Genomic DNA, 17,654 nt, shown 5'->3' with positions numbered 1-17,654 from the left:
TGAGATTTGGTATCCTGTAGATTTTTTATTTATATTTTTACACGCATTTTTTGAAACACGTACTTTTTGCATTACAATTTTTATAGACTATATAATTTTTCATTACAAGTTTTTGTAATTGTATACTGTTGTTTTTGTCCACAGAATTATTTTTATGACACTTTTTGTGCATTGTATGTATTTATTTATCTTTACATATTATATATTCTTTTTTTATTTTGTGTTTTTAAACAATAGCTATACTATAGATTTTTCTTCCATTTTTTGCACCATATTTTTGTACATTGTATTTATTTTTTTTTTTTCCAATTTTACAGACTATATTTTTTTCCTTACATGCATTTTTCTGCATGTCATGCACTGTAGATTTTTTTTATTATTAATTGTTTTTGTACATTGTGTTTTTTTTACATTGCATTTTTTAAAACATTTTTACAGGCTATATGTAATTGTATCTTGTTGGTTTTTCCACTGAGTTACTGTATTTTAAAAAAAAAACTTTTGTGCATTTTGCGTATATTTTAATTTTTTGTTTTTTTAAACAATATGTATACTGTGGAATTTTTAGTTTTAGTTTTCCACACAACGTGTTTTAACATTTTTTTAATTTTTAAAAACATATTTCAGACATTTTACAAACACAGAGATATTATTTATTTGTTTGTTTGTTTGTTTACATTTTCCATACTCCAGTCCACATTTTGCACAGTGCACTATTTATTTATTTGTTATTAGCAGTAATAATGATGAGTCACAGTTGAATTATAAAGACTTCATCTGTCGTTTCTTCTCCCCTGAAAGGCAGCTGGAGCCTCACACCAGTTCAGTTTAGAGAAGAAAACCGGTGAAACCAGTCCTGTGGTTCTGCTGGTTGTTTGTTTAACTTGTATCAGAGTGTGTTGAGACGAGGATCAGAAGCAGGCAGCTGATGATCTGAAGCTCTTATATAACTAGAATCAGTGTAAGTTTGTGCACAAGCAGGAAAAGTCTGAGTGGAATACAGTAAATGAGCAGAAAGCAGCCGTCAGCCAATAGATTCTCTGGAAACGATGCTCACATGGCGTCTGGTGACTCATTGATTTGGAGGATGAGAGGAACAAACCACCTACCGACTGCCAAACCTCTGTCCTCCTCCTCCCTCCTCATTCTTTCCTACATGGGCACTTCCAGACCGAGCAGCAGGACTTAGAGAAGCTCCCAGAGTCTGAAGAAAACACCTAGAAACTCTACAAACCTCCAGCAGCAGGACTTAGAGAAGCTCCCAGAGTCTGAGGAAAACACCTAGAAACTCTACAAACCTCCAGCAGCAGAACTTCCTCCTCGTCTCAGCGGCTTTAAAAAGGTAAACGTGACTCCAGACGTTGGCATCTTCAGAGCAGAGATGTTAGTTTGACTTCGGGGTGGAGTCGGAGCCACACCCAGAGCTGCTGATTAATTCCTCTTCGTCTTTTTGTGACTTCAGTGCACTCAAAAGAGGAAACGATTTAAAGCAGTTTTAAATCTTGAAGCGGTTCGTTATCATTTTCTGACTCTGAACTGGCAGATTTTTCTTTTATGGATTAATGTTGCATCGTTTTCATCTTTGTTACCTGGATTTATCTGAAAAATATCTTTAAAATATCAAGCAATGGATGCATTTATTCTGTATAATATCTGTCTTTGCACAAGTTTTTATTAATTATCCTCTGACTTTTTTGCTCTCATCAATGCCAGTTCACTCAGAAAAGTCAGTAATTTACACTAGGCATGAATTAAAGTTGCTCTGAGTAAGTTAAAGTTGCTCAGAGATGAGTTAAAATTGCTCTATATTAGTTAAAGTTTCTCTAAAGGAGTTAAAATTGCTGTAAGATTTGTTAGAGTTGCTCCATATTAAAGTTGCTCAAAAGGAGTTAAAGTTGCTCTACATTATTTTAAAGTTGCTCAAAAATTAATTAAAGTTGTTCTAAAATGAGGCAAAGTTGTATTAAAGTTGCTTTGTATGAGTTAAAGTTGCTCTATATTAGTAAAAGTTGCTGTATATTAATTAAAGTTGCTCTATATTAGTAAAAGTTGCTGTATATTAATTAAAGTTGCTCTAAAGGAGTTGAAGTTGCTCTACATTAGTTTAAATTGCTCTACAGGAGTTAAAGTTGCTCTATATTAAAGTTGCTCTACGTCTATAACCTCTTAGTTATTTCTTTTAACGTTTCTTGGAGATGTTTTCATCTAAACAGATTCTTATGTTTTATTTTTAGCTCTAAACTTGCAGCTGTCGCACTTTTTCTAAAGCTAAAAATGAGCTTTTAATGACAGACTTTCCATCGGTTTCATCTTTATTTCCTGGATGCACTCAGAGTCAGTTTTTTGAAACAACAGAATGAGTTGTTTTAGAGAAAGAATGTTTTTTGAGTGAATGTGAGTGTGGTTGTTTGTCTGTCCAGGTGTCCCCTGCCTTCACCCCAGTCAGCTGGGATAAACTCCAGCCCCCCCGCAACCGATGTAGATAATGGATGGATGGATGGAATGCTTTTATGAAACAGACTTTTCTCTGAAGCTAAATGTTCTTTAAATGACAGATTTGTCATCTTTATGGATTTACTTTGACTATTAAATGAGCTGTGTGTGGTTGGTTGTGTCTGTAAATCCTAATTAAAGCATTAGTTCTGTCTTTGTGCCGATAAATCCAACCCATCACTTGTGTCTGTTCCCACACTAAAGGCATTAAAGGTGAAATGGCGACGCCCAAAAACACTCCCCGAGGTGCCGGCACGCCTCTGTCTCCCAACCGCATCACCCGTCTGCAGGAGAAGGAGGATCTGTGCAACCTGAACGACCGGCTGGCCGTCTACATCGACAAGGTGCGCTCCCTGGAGGCCGAGAACGCCGGCCTGCGCCTCCGCATCACCGAGTCCGAGACGGAGGTGAGCCGCGAGCTGACGGGGCTGAAGGCCGCCTACGAGACGGAGCTGGCCGACGCCCGGCAGACGCTGGACTCGGTGGCCAAGGAGAGAGCCAGGCTGCAGCTGGAGCTGGGGAAGCTCCGGGAGGACCACAAGGAGCTGAAGGCCAGGTGGGTCCACAGCTGGATAGATCCACAGCTGGATGGGTCCACAGCTGGATAGATCCACAGCTGGATGGGTCCACAGCTGGATGGATCCACAGCTGGATGGGTCCACAGCTGGATGGATCCACAGTTGGATGGGTCCACAGCTGGATCCACAGCTGGATGGGTCCACAGCTGGATGGATCCACAGCTGGATGGGTCCACAGCTGGATGGGTCCACAGCTGGATGGATCCACAGCTGGATGGGTCCACAGCTGGATGGATCCACAGCTGGATGGGTCCACAGCTGGATGGATCCACAGCTGGATGGATCCACAGCTGGATGGGTCCACAGCTGGATGGATCCATGGCTGGATAGAACCACAGCTGGATAGATCCACAGCTGGATGGGTCCACAGCTGGATGGGTCCACAGCTGGATAGAACCACAGCTGGATGGGTCCACAGCTGGATCCACAGGTGGATAGATCCACAGCTGGATGGGTCCACAGCTGGATGGGTCCACAGCTGGATAGATCCACAGCTGGATGGGTCCACAGCTGGATCCACAGCTGGATGGGTCCACAGCTGGATGGGTCCACAGCTGGATCCACAGGTGGATAGATCCACAGCTGGATGGGTCAACAGCTGGATAGATCCACAGCTGGATGGGTCCACAGCTGGATCCACAGCTGGATGGGTCCACAGCTGGATGGGTCCACAGCTGGATGGATCCATAGATGGATCCACAGCTGGATGGGTCCACAGCTGGACAGAACCACAGCTGGATGGGTCCACAGCTGGATGGGTCCACAGCTGAATAAAACCACAGCTGTGGATCCACAGTTGGATGGATCCACAGCTGGATAGGTCCACAGCTGGATAAAACCACAGCTGGATAGGTCCACAGCTGGATAGATCCACAGCTGGATCTGACAGCAGCTTTACTGTGTACATGAAAACTGCAGTAAATCCCAGAGATCAGAAGGTGATCAGGTTCCTCAGATTCTTAGATGCAGCCCTGTTCAATTTCTGCAACCCTTCAGTGCAAGTTTAAGACTTTAAAAGACAAAATATAAGACTCATTCCAGAACTGGAGGACATTTGGACTTCAACATGTTGGAAAAATCAACCTTCCCTTTTCCAGTTTTCTCTCCATATTGATCAATAATAGGTATTGATTGGCTCAGCTTCCACATCAATGGTAGCATTTTTATTCCATGTTTTCTGTATAGTTTGCTAACCCTACTCTAATCACAGTAACAGGGTTGCTAGTCTATGCTAACAAAAACAGGACATAAAACGACAGAAACGAGACACAAAATGAGAAAAACAAGACATATAATACAAAAAAGACACAAAAGACAAAAACAAGACATATAACAACAAAAATGAGACACAAAATGACAAAAACTTCATCACCAGGTTCTGCTAACATGTTGTGGGAAACGTTCCATGAATAATAATTATTATTTAAAATATTATGTTTATTAAAAAATGTTCCCACAATTACAGAGACATGAATGAAAAAATAAAACCAGTAAAAGTAGATTTAAATGAGATTCTAACTGTTTTATCAGAGATCCAGTTTGGTCATCGGGGGGGAGGACAAGAGAAAAATGGCATTTTAGGGGAACTCCAGACTTATTTAGGATTTAAAATATTTTAAACATTCTTTTCTCCTAGTTTTTATAGATTTGGTCTCAGTACAAGAACATTTACACACTAGTGATGTTTTAGGATTTTATACATGGATTATTGGAAATTTGATGCACAGCATCGTCCAGTTCAGTGAAAAGTTGCTCTAAAAAGCACCTTTACTCAGTTTAATCCACTCAGGAGGCGTTGACTTTTAGCTCATGTTGGCAAACTTTAGATTTCTTTCCAGACTTTATGACTCACTTACTGCCATCCCATAATTATCAGCTGTAGCTGCAGTGGCTGCTGTCCAGTCAGTTAAACCGGAGCAGAGCTTTTCCTGATGTTTCCTACTGCAGAAGGAAAACCACGGCAACATAATCATAAGTATGGAGAGGGAAAACACTAAAATCAACCAGTTTTGTAAATTCTGTGTTCATTCGCACAAGTTTTATGGACGTTTCTGTTTCTTAAAGGATCAAAAATAGCAGCAAATCATTTAAAACAGACTAATTACCTTGACGACATGCTGAAAGAGTCTAACATTGTTGTAAGTTATGCCCCAAACATCCCACTGAGGCAGGAAAAACTGCAGATTTAAGCATTAAAGTTGTACTTTCTTAAGCATAATGCATATTTTTGTTCATAAAACAGTTTAACAGCAGCAAACAAAGTAAAACTGACTAATTACATCGTCGACATGCAGAATAAATCTAACTCTCATGGCCGTATAACCGCCTAAAGTTTCCCTCTGATCCAGAGAAACTCTGCATTCTGACCTTTAAAGTCAGAATTAACAGACTTTTCCTGGAAATTCAGCTATATTTGCTGAAAAATACCATAAACCAGGGAAACAGTGAAGCAGATATTTTGGTTTTCTGGTGATCATGAGACGCTGGTCGCCTCGAGGCTCCAGAAATCCCCGTTTCTGAACCATCAGAAGGATTTAAAACATCTCTGAGCTGCAAAACAGCAGCGATGCTGGTGTGAGCTGTTAGCACTGAGCTGCTGTTAGCATCCAGCTGCTGTTAGGAGTGAGCAACTGTTAGGAGTGAGCAACTGTTAGCATTGAGCTGCTGTTAGCATTGAGCTGCTGCTAGCATTGAGCTGCTGTTAGCATTGAGCAGTTTCTAGCATTGATCTGCTGCTAACCCTGCCATCCAGGCTTTTTGAATGCTCTCATGAAATAGTTTCAGAGATTTTACAATAGCAGCGGCTCATCATCTGTTATTAGCTGATGCTGGTTTGAGCTGCTGCTAGCATTGAGTTGCTGCTGGGATTGAGCTAAGTTAGCGTCCAGCTGCTGTTAGCGTCCAGCTGCTGTTAACCTTGAGCTGTTGTTAGCATTGAGCTGCTGCTAGCATTGAGCTGCTGCTAGCATTGAGCTAAGTTAACGTCCAGCTGCTGTTAGGGTGGAGCTGCTGTTAACGTCCAGCTGCTGTTAGCGTGGAGCTGCTCTTAGTGTCCAGCTGCTGTTATTATTGAGCTGCTGCTAGCATTGAGCTGCTGCTAGGATTGAGCTAAGTTAGCATCCAGCTGCTGTTAGCGTGGAGCTGCTGTTAGTGTCCAGCTGCTGTTATTATTGAGCTGCTGTTAGCGTTGAGCTGCTGCTAGCATTGAGCTGCTTTTAGCGTGGAGCTGCTGTTAGCATTGAGCTGCTTTTAGCGTGGAGCTGCTGTTAGCATTGAGCTGCTTTTAGCGTGGAGCTGCTGTTAGCATTGAGCTGCTTTTAGCGTGGAGCTGCTGTTAGCGCTGAGCTGCTAGCTGCCCCTCCCTGCAGCCTCCCTCCTCCATGACTAACTCTTTCCTCCCTCACCACACCAATCTTCACACACAATACGTGGCAGTGTGTTTGCAGGACTCCTCCGTTATTTTTCCATAAATATTGAGGCCTCAGTTTGTTTGGCAAAGCCACGCCGTCGCCATGGCAGCAGCCTGGCCAAACATAAACGCCTGTGGCTTTGTGGCCGCAGAGATCCGTGAGTCAGAGATCCGTGAGTCAGATCCACCGAGGTCTTTCCCCGGTTCTGTTCTGTCCAGAAATAACTCAGATGTGTTTCATTAAAGTACGTCAAGGAAACTATGGAAACTAGAAAGTCAGAAAATAAACGTCTGTCCACCAAACAGACCCCCGGACCGTCCCACTGAGGAGGATTTTACTGTAAAATTACTGTTATTAAGCTGCTTTCTACTTGAAAATGTGAAGTTTTGCTGCTTCAATTTACTTAAAAAGTTAATTTCTGTATTATTGAGCTTTACTGTCTAATACTTTCCAATAAAATCATGTCTTGTCTGTAAATAACATTTTCTCCTTCTAACATAAATAAACTGTGAATTTCAGACGTATAACTCACAAAACTGTCTTTAAGCTTTATTATCCATAATTCTGAAATTTTAATAATTATATCACAAAAGCGCCTAAAAGATAATGGATAAAGCAACCCAGGAAGGTACGTTTTGGCATTTAAACCTCGTTTCGTGTTTTTTCCAGGAACACCAAGAAGGAGTCGGAGCTTTCAGCGGCTCTGCAGAGACTCAAAGACCTGGAAGCTCTTCTGAACTCCAAAGATGCTTCTCTGACCACAGCTCTGGGAGAGAAGAGAAGTCTGGAGGTGGAGAACCGAGACCTGAAGGCTCAGGTGGCGAAGGTAAAAACACAAACCCACATCTCAGTTTCACCTTTGGAGCTAACCCTAATTAAAGAACAGTTTTGCTGCGTCTCTGTATTTATTTCATAGTTCTGCTGGTTTCTGTAGATGTTTATGATGGTTCTACTGGTTTCTGTAGATGTTTATGATGGTTCTGCTGGTTCCTGTAGATGTTTATGATGGTTCTGCTGGTTTCTGTAGATGTTTATGATGGTTCTACTGGTTCCTGTGGATGTTTATGATGGTTCTGCTGGTTTCTGTAGATGTTTATGATGGTTCTGCTGGTTTCTGTAGATGTTTATGATGGTTCTGCTGGTTTCTGTAGATGTTTATGATGGTTCTGCTGGTTTCTGTAGATGTTTATGATGGTTCTGCTGGTTCCCGTGGATGTTTATGATGGTTCTGCTGGTTCCTGTGGATGTTTATGATGGTTCTGCTGGTTCCTGTGGATGTTTGTGATGGTTCTGCTGGTTTCTGTGGATGTTTGTGATGGTTCTGCTGGTTCCTGTGGATGTTTATGATGGTTCTGCTGGTTCCTGTGGATGTTTATGATGGTTCTGCTGGTTCCTGTAGATGTTTATGATGGTTCTGTTGGTTCCTGTGGATGTTTGTGATGGTTCTGCTGGTTCCTGTGGATGTTTATGATGGTTCTACTCTTATATTCTTCTCCTCTCAGCTGGACTCCAGTCTGGGCGACGCCAGGAAGCAGCTCCAGGATGAGATGCTGAGGAGAGTCGATGGAGAGAACCGGATCCAGACTCTGAAGGAGGAGCTGGACTTCCAGAAGAACCTCCACTCTGAGGTCCGTCCCGCTGACAGAGCTCTGGTGTTCATTTAAAACAGAATCTTTGGGGTTATTAACTGGTGGTGAACGGTTCTGCAGGAGCTGAGGGAGGTCAAGCGGCGCCACGAGTCCCGGATGGTGGAGCTGGATAACGGACACCAGCAGGAGTTTGAGAGCAAACTGGCTGAAGCTCTGGTGGAGATGAGGAACCAGCACGATCTGCAGATCAAGATGTACAAGGACGAGATCGAGAAGACCTACAACACCAAGGTAGACCTTCACAATAAAAGCTTGTCTTCTACTGGGGTCCTACTCCTCAATCAAAGAGCCTAGAATATTTCTCTAGAATATTAAAAATATATTAATATTTTTCTACCAATGAAACTCCTGCATTTCTGAAAGTAAAGTACCAAAAAACCCTGCATTTAAATATTCTTAAAGTTACTGTTGGGCAACTTGTGATTTTCCTCTCTCCAAGTTTTGTCTTTATTTTTAACACAATATTACATTAATTTAAAGTAACTAAACCTTCAAATTATTTAAAGTTTCTAAGTAAATGTAGTGGAGTAAAAATCTAAAATATAATATAATATAATATAATATAATATAATATAATATAATATAATATAATATAATATAATATAATATAATATAATATAATATAATATAATATAATAAATGTATTTACTTCTTACACTTCTGTGTAGTTTAATATATCTTATTTATTTTCTGAATGTATCCTATATTATCAAAATAAATCTACAAATTTATTAAAAATTATCATCTAACTTACTTTATTTATTTGGTTAGTTTATTAATGAAGAAAAAAATACAATATTTGCCTTTGAATTGTAGTAGTTTAAAGGTATAAAATAAAGAATATATTATAATATAATATTTTATTATATTATAATATGTTGTTTTATATATAATATGTATACAATATAATTAATTACATTATGTTATAATATAATATTACCTACATCCTATTATGTTGTAATTTTTATTTATTAATTATATTATATTATATTACATTAATTATATGTTATATTTATTCTATTATATAATATATAATATATTATGTTAATTATATTATAATATGTTGTATTATGTTATATTGTAATATATTGTAATATATTACATGTATTATATTCTATTATGTTGTATTATATTATATTATGTTATATTATATTATATTATATTATATTATATTATATTATATTATATTATATTATATTATATTATATTATATTATATTATATTATATTATATCATATTATATTGTGTTGTATTGTGTTGTGTTATATTATATTTTATTATATTATATTATATTATATTGTTATGTTATATTATGTTTTATTGTGTTATATTATATTATATTATATTAAATTATATTATATTATGTTATGTTATGTTATGTTATGTTATGTTATGTTATGTTTTATTGTTATGTTATGTTTTATTGTGTTATGTTATATTTTATTGTGTTATGTTGTGTTGTATTATTTAATATCCTATTTTTGCTGCCGTTTCCCTCCTCCAGCTGGAAAGCGCTCGTCAGTCTGCAGATCGTAGCAGTCATCTGGTCGGAGCTGCTCATGAGGAGCTGCAACAAACTAGAATCCGTCTGGAATCAACATCAGCTCAACTCAGCCAGCTGCAGAAACAGGTTCCTGGAAAGCACCACTCAATGCATGAACTTTTACTCCTTACTGAGTCTGTCTCTGTCTATTATCTGTATAATATATAATATAAATGATCTGCGTGGCTCTTCTTCTGTCCAGCTCTCAGCCCGCGAGGCAAAGATCCGAGACCTGGAGGACGCTCTGTCTCGGGAACGAGACTCGACTCGCCGCCTGCTGTCGGATAAAGACAGAGAGATGGCAGAAATGCGTCAGCAGATGCAACAGCAGCTGGACGAGTATCAGGAGCTGCTGGACGTAAAGCTGGCTTTGGACATGGAGATCTGCGCCTACCGCAAACTGCTGGAGGGAGAGGAGCAGAGGTCCAGAAAAAAAGCTTGATAAAACTATTTACCGTCAGTTTACAGGTTAAATTACACATGATAGCTGGTAAAATTACTGGACAAAAGGCTACAACTGTGAAAAACTTTCACATAAAAGAAAAAAATCTGGATTAGATAGTACATAAACTTATTTTTTTATGTATTTAAATCAGCAAAAAATTTGTGTTTTATTAGACATCCTTAAATGTTCCAGAGTGCCTGAATACTCTGTTTTAAAAACAGTAAATCTGTAAAGGCAATGTGAAAATCTGGCAACAAGAATGTAAAAAAAAAAAAAAAAAAAGGTGACCAAAAAATAGGATGGAATATTGTAATAACAAAAGTAAAACTTTTCAGCAAATCAGCAAAGTCAGCAAAATATATTGTCTATTTTTTGATATTTGCTGTTATTTATAAAAAAAATACACAAAAAAATAAAAAATGTAAATATTTTAATCTGATATTTTACAGATTTACAGTGTTTTATTAAATTACAGATAAAGTCTATTAAAATTACAGGAAAAATTAATATTTCACAAAAAAGAACAAAATTATAAATAACAATAGCATCAAAAATGTATTTTTTTCTTACAAATATTTTTTTTCCTTATTTATAAAAAATCTTATATTTTTTAAAAACTTATTTGGTATCATAAAAAATATAAATTTAAAAATAGAAATATTTTAGATATATTTTACAAATTAATTACACATAATATAAATACTAAAATATTAATTTATATGTCAACTCCAAAATTTGCTACAAATCACATCCATATAAAATATGTATTTTTACACACAGAATACACTCTTTTTCACTCTAAATCACAAATTTTAAACTGCATTTAAATCAGCAAAAAAAAAATAAAAAAAAATACACACACACACACACACACGCACACACACACACACACACACACAAATATATGCTGTTATTGACAAAAAATATATAAAAAAATAAAAATAGAAATATTTTAAACTGATATATTACAGATTATCAGTCTTTTTTAAAATTACAGATAAAATCACAGAAAAAACTAATATTTTACCAAAAAAGAGCAAAATTTTAAATAACAGTCACATCAAAATATTTTCTTTTCCAAAGAGTTTTTTTCTTTTACAGCATTTGATTGTAAAGTTAAACAATTTATTATGGTATTTAAAAAATCTTTGATTTTTTTAAAAGATATTTGCTGTCATAAAAAATATGTACCCTATAAATTTAAAAATATAACTGTTTCAACTACATTTAACAGATTTTCATTGTTTTGTCAAATTATGAATGAATCCAATAAAATCATAGAAAAAAAAATCACAAAAAGAGCAAAATTTTAAATAACACATCACAAATGTGCATTTTTTAAATATAGTAATTTGCTCTTTGACTGTAAAGTTGCACAATTTACTAGTTTATTTAAATCACAAAAAATGTTTTTTTTTTTTTAGATATTTGCTATTCTAAAAAAATATGTACACTATAAACTAAAAAATTTAAATATCTGAACTGTATTTTACAGATTAATTACAGACAGCATAAATATTAAAAATATAAATTTATATGTTAACTCCAACATGTGCCACAACTGTAAATCACATCTATATAGAATACAGCATAAACATCTGCAAAAACAATATCATTTAAAAAAAAAAAAAAAAGATATTTGCCATCTTTTTAAAGGAAGAATCTGTATATTAAGGAGTGAAAAATGGTTAATCATTTTAAAAAACATTTATTTTAAACAGAAAACACAAATCTTTCCTGATTTTACAGCACTTAACCACATGATAAGCGTTATTTTATCTCAGAGTAACTATGTTGAGTCCCAGTAAAGCCTCATCAGTAACCTCCATGGACAATAAGTCCAGTTTTCTGTTTGTCCTCCTGCAGGCTGCGTCTGTCTCCCAGTCCTCCTCCCACCAGGGCGGCTGGAAGTCGGACCTCTAACTCGGCTCATTCCCGCCTCGTCCACTCCAGCGCTCAGGCTTCTCCGGCTAAGAGGCGCCGGCCCAACGACACCGACAGCGAGGCCTCCAGCTTCGCCGGGGGAGCCGTGGCCCGGACCCGGATCACCCAGCAGGCCTCGGCCAGCGGACGGGTCACCGTGGACGAAGTGGACCTGGACGGGAAGTACGTGAAGCTCAGCAACAAGTCGGACGAGGTGAGAAGAAGAATCATCTGAGGAACCTGACACTGTAAATACAAGTTCTTAGCAGGTTTAAAACTGTAGTTAAAAAAGAATTATTAATATAATAATAATACAAATAACTTTATTTATGTAGTATCCTTAAGAGCAGCATTCTTCACAAACAGTTAAAACATGCAGCACAGACAATCAAGTCAGAGCAGTCAATTAAAATAATAGCAAAAATGATAATAAATGAAATGAATAATTAGCTAGATTAGCACTCAAAAAATCCCCCCGAAATTAGGCGAAATCTGTCCAAAATTCCCTAAATTTATCCAAAAAAATGACATAAAAAAGTCTAACAATGTTCTGAAAAGAAATCCTGAAACACTGATTTCTGTCCTGCAGGACCAGAATCTGGGGAACTGGCAGGTGAAGCGTCAGGTTGGATCTGGGACTCCGATCATCTTCAAGTTCCCTACTAAGTTCACCCTGAAGGCGGGTCAGAGGGTCACGGTCAGTAGAGCCTTTATTTGATGATACATTATTAAATATTCTCAGATATTTAACAGTTTCCTGGACGTTCTGGTTCAGATCTGGGCCTCTAACTCTGGTGGAACCCACAACCCTCCATCTGAGCTGCTGTGGAAGACCCAGTCCTCCTGGGGAACCGGGGACTTCCTCCAGACGGTCCTGATCAGCGCCAGCGGAGAGGTAAACCCTCAGGACGGGTTCATGGAGTTAAACCCTGGTGTCGTCCTGCAGGTCAAAACTGACTCGTTCTAAAGTTTGAAAATGTGGAAAAAAAAAATATTTTCACAGTGAAACTTCTCATGTCCACATTTTCAACATCTTTGGTAAATCTTTGAACATTTTTTGGTTGAAAAAAAGAAATGTTAAAAATCAACCAAAATCCAGCAAAATTCGCTGGATTTGGGTTGATTTTTTTGTGAATGTTCTTAAAGAAAACATTTGAAGTTTTACTGATATATATGGAATCACTTTAGATATTTTTAGGATTTTTTTGGAAGATTTTTACTCATTTTTTGAAAATATTTACAAGAATTTTCTTGCCAAATTTGGGGCATTTTTCAAAAATAAAACTTTTAAGGAATTATTGGAATTTTCTTCCTGAAGGTTTTGCAAATTTTCAGAAATTTGGGGAATTTTTTGCTGAATTTTTGTATTTTTTTTTCAGACAAGGAAACAATATTTTTTGGTGCCCATAAATGAGGACAACAGGAGGGTTAAATAGGTGGGAAAGAAATGAATAAATGAATAATCACTGTGATACTTTGTCTTCCAGGAGATGGCGATGAGGAAGGTGACCCGCACACAGTTTGATGAAGATGATGATGACATGGTGAGAAAGATCAGATTTAACAGAAACCTTCAGGGACAAAATGCTTTTAGCAGTTTGCTCATTTGAATTAGAAATGGAGTTAAAAACTGAATTAAAAAACATTCTTCAGAACAATCAACAGACACTTTTCACATGAAAGTAGACAAAGTAAGAAAGGGACAAAATGGCTGAACACAGTTTAAAATGACAAAAATGGTCAACAATAACAAAAAATTTGTACAAAATGATTAGAAATCATCCACAATGACTAAAAAACAGGGTTACACCAAACTCTACTTGTTTAGTGTCAAATTTTAGTGGTAAGAATGATCTAAAATGGCTAAATTGGTCAACAATGACTCAAAATTTGTACAAAATGACTATAAAATGCTAAAGAAAAATGTGCAAATCATGCTGGTATCCCTCCTTGTTCACGCTGATTTTCTCAAAGAAAACAAAACTACTAAAAAATGCCCAAAATTATACAAATCTCATCAAAAAATAACCAAAACCAGTTCAAAAACTAAACTGAAAATTACCTAAAATTCCTAAAATTTGTCTAAATTGTGTATGAACTGAGGTGACATTTGTCCAAAATGAATAAAGTTTATACAAAATTGATCCAAAATTAAAGAAAAAAAGTCTAAAGTGTGTTCAGAATAAAGTCAAATAGTGTCCTTAATGACTACAACGTTCTCCAAATGACTCAAAATGAGTCTAAAATGACATAAATCTTGTCAAAAACATTTTTTGAGTTGCCCTAAATGACCAAATCTGATCCAGAATTCCTAAAATGTGTCCAAAAATAGGTGAAATCTGTCCAAAATGCAAAATGCATGCTACAAAATTTGTTCCAAAACATGCAAATAGAAGAAAGAAGGTGCAAAAATAACATGTCTTTGTGTGACTGTTCTGCTTCTAGCTGCACACATCACTGGAAATACACAAAACTAGACTCTAAATATGTCCACAATGACATAAATCTAGTCAACAATTACCCAAAAATAGTCCAGAATGACGAGAACTTCTTTGAAATTCCAAAAATTTGTCTAAATTGTGTCCAAAGGTAGATGAAATCCATCCAACACTTTATCCAACATTGATTCAAAATGATAGAAAAAAGTCTAAATTGACTCAAATGTGTCCAAAATAAAGTCAGATTGTGTCCTTAATGACTACAACATTCTCAGAATGCCTCAAAATGAGTCTAAAATGACATAAATCTTGTCAAAAATGTTTTTCTAAATGTCCCAAATGACCAAAACTGATCCAAAATTCCTAAAACTTGTCTGAAATTAGGTGAAATCCGCCCAAATTATCCAAAATTGATCCAAAATGACAGAAAAAGTCTAAATATTGATAAAGGACCCGATAAATTACTTTGGATTTGTTTGGTTTACATATGTGAAAACAATTAAATTACCAAACATTCAAATGTATTTTAATGAATCATTTTATGTAAAAAAAACTAAATAAAAAAATTCAATGTTCTTGTAAAATTTTAGTTTATCAAAAAATATGTATAAAAAAGTAAAAAGAAAAAACAAAAGATTTTTTTTTACAGTGTAGGGTCTAACCCTAAATGTTTTAATTATTTGAATAAATTAAGTTTAGGTAAAGTATAATATAAAAATCATAATAATAATAAAATGTAAGTTTAAACATACAAAGAAATTCTAACAATAAATCATATTTCCACCTTTAAAAAAACAAGCTGAAAATTGATTTACAATTAAAAATAATCCAAAGCAAATAAACTAACAACAGTTCGCATCCATTCAGAAACAGTGAGCTTCAGGAAGTAGAAGAATTTTCTGCCTTCAGATTTACAACAGCAACAACCTCAGCCTGTTTGAGTGATTCTTATTTAGATGCTCTTATTGTGAAACTCTGCCTCAGCAGGTGGCCCACAGCACCTGTGGCGACAGCGAGTACAACCTGAGGAGCCGAACCGTCGTCTGTGGATCCTGTGGACTTCCTTCTGATAAGTCCAGCAGCTGCTCCGTGTCCTCGGCCTCCAGGTCCTTCCGCAGTGGAGGCATCTCCGAGGGCTTACTGCCCCACTCCTACGTCTTCAGCACCAGCACACCTCGCAAGGTGGGTAGCGCCCCCTACAGGTGACGTCTGACCTGCAGTTTAGTCTCAGAGATCACACAAAGAATTATAGCTTCTGGTCCCAAGTACACCACTTATCAGGTGCTTTTACAGTCCTGAATACACCACTTATCAGGTGCTTTTACAGTACTGAATACACCACTTATCAGGTACTTTTACAGTACTGAATACACCACTTATCAGGTACTTTTACAGTCCTGAATACACCACTTATCAGGTGCTTTTACAGTCCTGAATACACCACTTATCAGGTGCTTTTACAGTCCTGAATACACCACTTATCAGGTGCTTTTACAGTACTGAATACACCACTTATCAGGTACTTTTACAGTCCTGAATACACCACTTATCAGGTACTTTTACAGTCCTGAATACACCACTTATCAGGTGCTTTTACAGTCCTGAATACACCACTTATCAGGTGCTTTTACAGTCCTGAATACACCACTTATCAGGTGCTTTTACAGTACTGAATACACCACTTATCAGGTACTTATAGTCCTGAATACACCACTTATCAGGTACTTATAGTACTGAATACACCACTTATCAAGTATTTATAGTACTGAATACACCACTTATCAGGTACTTATAGTACTGAATACACCACTTATCAAGTATTTATGGTCCTGAATACACCACTTATCAGGTACTTATAGTACTGAATACACCACTTATCAGGTACTTATAGTCCTGAATACACCACTTATCAGGTACTTATAGTACTGAATACACCACTTATCAAGTATTTATAGTCCTGAATACACCACTTATCAGGTACTTATAGTACTGAATACACCACTTATCAGGTACTTATAGTCCTGAATACACCACTTATCAGGTACTTATAGTACTGAATACACCACTTATCAAGTACTTATAGTACTGAATACACCACTTATCAGGTACTTACAGTCCTGAAGACACCACTTATCAGGTACTTTTACAGTCCTGAATACACCACTTATCAGGTACTTTTACAGTCCTGAATACACCACTTCAGGTACTTTTACAGTCCTGAATACACCACTTATCAGGTACTTATACAGTCCTGAATACACCACTTATCAGGTACTTACAGTCCTGAATACACCACTTATCAGGTACTTACAGTCTTGAATACACCACTTATCAGGTACTTACAGTCCTGAATACACCACTTATCAGGTACTTATAGTACAGTCTTGTTGTTGTGTTTAAAGGACCTTGAAGTACTTGTTTGCAGTACTTGTGTGTACTAACATTTACTTTGTTCAACCTTCCTTTCAGACTGGAGGCAGGATGGAGAACTGTCCAATCATGTGAACACCTGGATCCATTTTAAAACACTTTGACTTTAGTTACTTTTTAGTTACTAGTTACTATTAGTTGTAGTTATTAGTTTGGTTCATGTACTTTGGAACAATTTTTTTTTTTTTAACTTTATACTGCTTTTTAATAATACATGCAAGCATACATATGGAACATTTTTTGTAGTTTAAATGCTGGTTGAAGCTGTAACTTTTTGTATTAATGACAGTTAAGGTTAAATATCGACCAGCAGGCAGTAAAAAGCAATAAAAGCAGAACCAACCAATCACTTTTCATTTTAAAAGTTTTGTTTACAGGTAGATAAAAACCAGGTAACACTATATCATTTATATAATCTACCTTTTGCAGATAAATCTGATCTGTTTTGTTATCCTCCATTGACAAACAGATGCAGCAGGGTTGCGATTTATTTACCTTTTTTGCCATTTTTTTTGATTGTATTAAATCTGCTCTTCCAATAAAACATATTGACCCTAACCTTGCTACAGATTTACAGAATATTGTGTATTTTTGCTATTATCAATAAAGATGTTTTCAGTAAACTTTTGTATTTGTTTCATTTAAGTATAAAAACAAAATGTAAATATGGACAGGTTGTTTACTTGTTAAGTGAAATCTGTTTGACCGTGTCTATGTAATCTTTTTACAAACAACACAAAAAACT

General features: G+C 36.4%; 1 protein-coding gene across 2 annotated transcripts; it reads left to right on the top strand.

Annotated features, from left to right (window-relative positions):
- Positions 1-543: 543 nt before the first annotated feature.
- lmna (lamin A) lies at positions 544-17,532 on the top strand. 2 transcript variants are annotated; one of them, XM_055018111.1, is made up of 13 exons: positions 544-1,342; positions 2,698-3,049; positions 7,151-7,307; positions 7,984-8,109; positions 8,191-8,361; positions 9,635-9,760; positions 9,876-10,096; positions 11,985-12,255; positions 12,631-12,738; positions 12,817-12,936; positions 13,529-13,585; positions 15,464-15,661; positions 16,949-17,532. In XM_055018111.1, the coding sequence occupies exons 2-13, from the start codon at positions 2,712-2,714 to the stop codon at positions 16,982-16,984; spliced, it is 1,929 nt and encodes a 642-aa protein (XP_054874086.1). In that variant the 5' UTR covers positions 544-1,342; positions 2,698-2,711; the 3' UTR covers positions 16,985-17,532. The 2 variants fall into 2 exon arrangements, with proteins under 2 accessions (XP_054874086.1, XP_054874087.1); XM_055018112.1 differs by having other exon boundaries at positions 548-1,342; positions 15,467-15,661.
- The last annotated feature ends 122 nt before the right edge of the window (positions 17,533-17,654 follow it).

The sequence above is a fragment of the Amphiprion ocellaris genome, chromosome 15 (assembly GCF_022539595.1).
Source record: "Amphiprion ocellaris isolate individual 3 ecotype Okinawa chromosome 15, ASM2253959v1, whole genome shotgun sequence".
Classification (NCBI taxonomy): domain Eukaryota; kingdom Metazoa; phylum Chordata; class Actinopteri; family Pomacentridae; genus Amphiprion; species Amphiprion ocellaris.
Note: the sequence above shows the minus strand (reverse complement) of the source record. Positions and strands in the feature narration are given on the sequence as shown.

What these genes read in the sequence shown, in the direction of transcription:
- lmna (XM_055018111.1), top strand. Translation starts at nt 2,712, where the DNA reads ATGGCGACGCCCAAAAACACTCCCCGAGGTGCCGGCACGCCTCTGTCT. An exon ending in CACAAGGAGCTGAAGGCCAG is followed by an intron (nt 3,050 to 7,150) that starts GTGGGTCCACAG and finishes TGTTTTTTCCAG; the next exon opens with GAACACCAAGAAGGAGTCGG. An exon ending in TCAGCAACAAGTCGGACGAG is followed by an intron (nt 12,256 to 12,630) that starts GTGAGAAGAAGA and finishes TCTGTCCTGCAG; the next exon opens with GACCAGAATCTGGGGAACTG.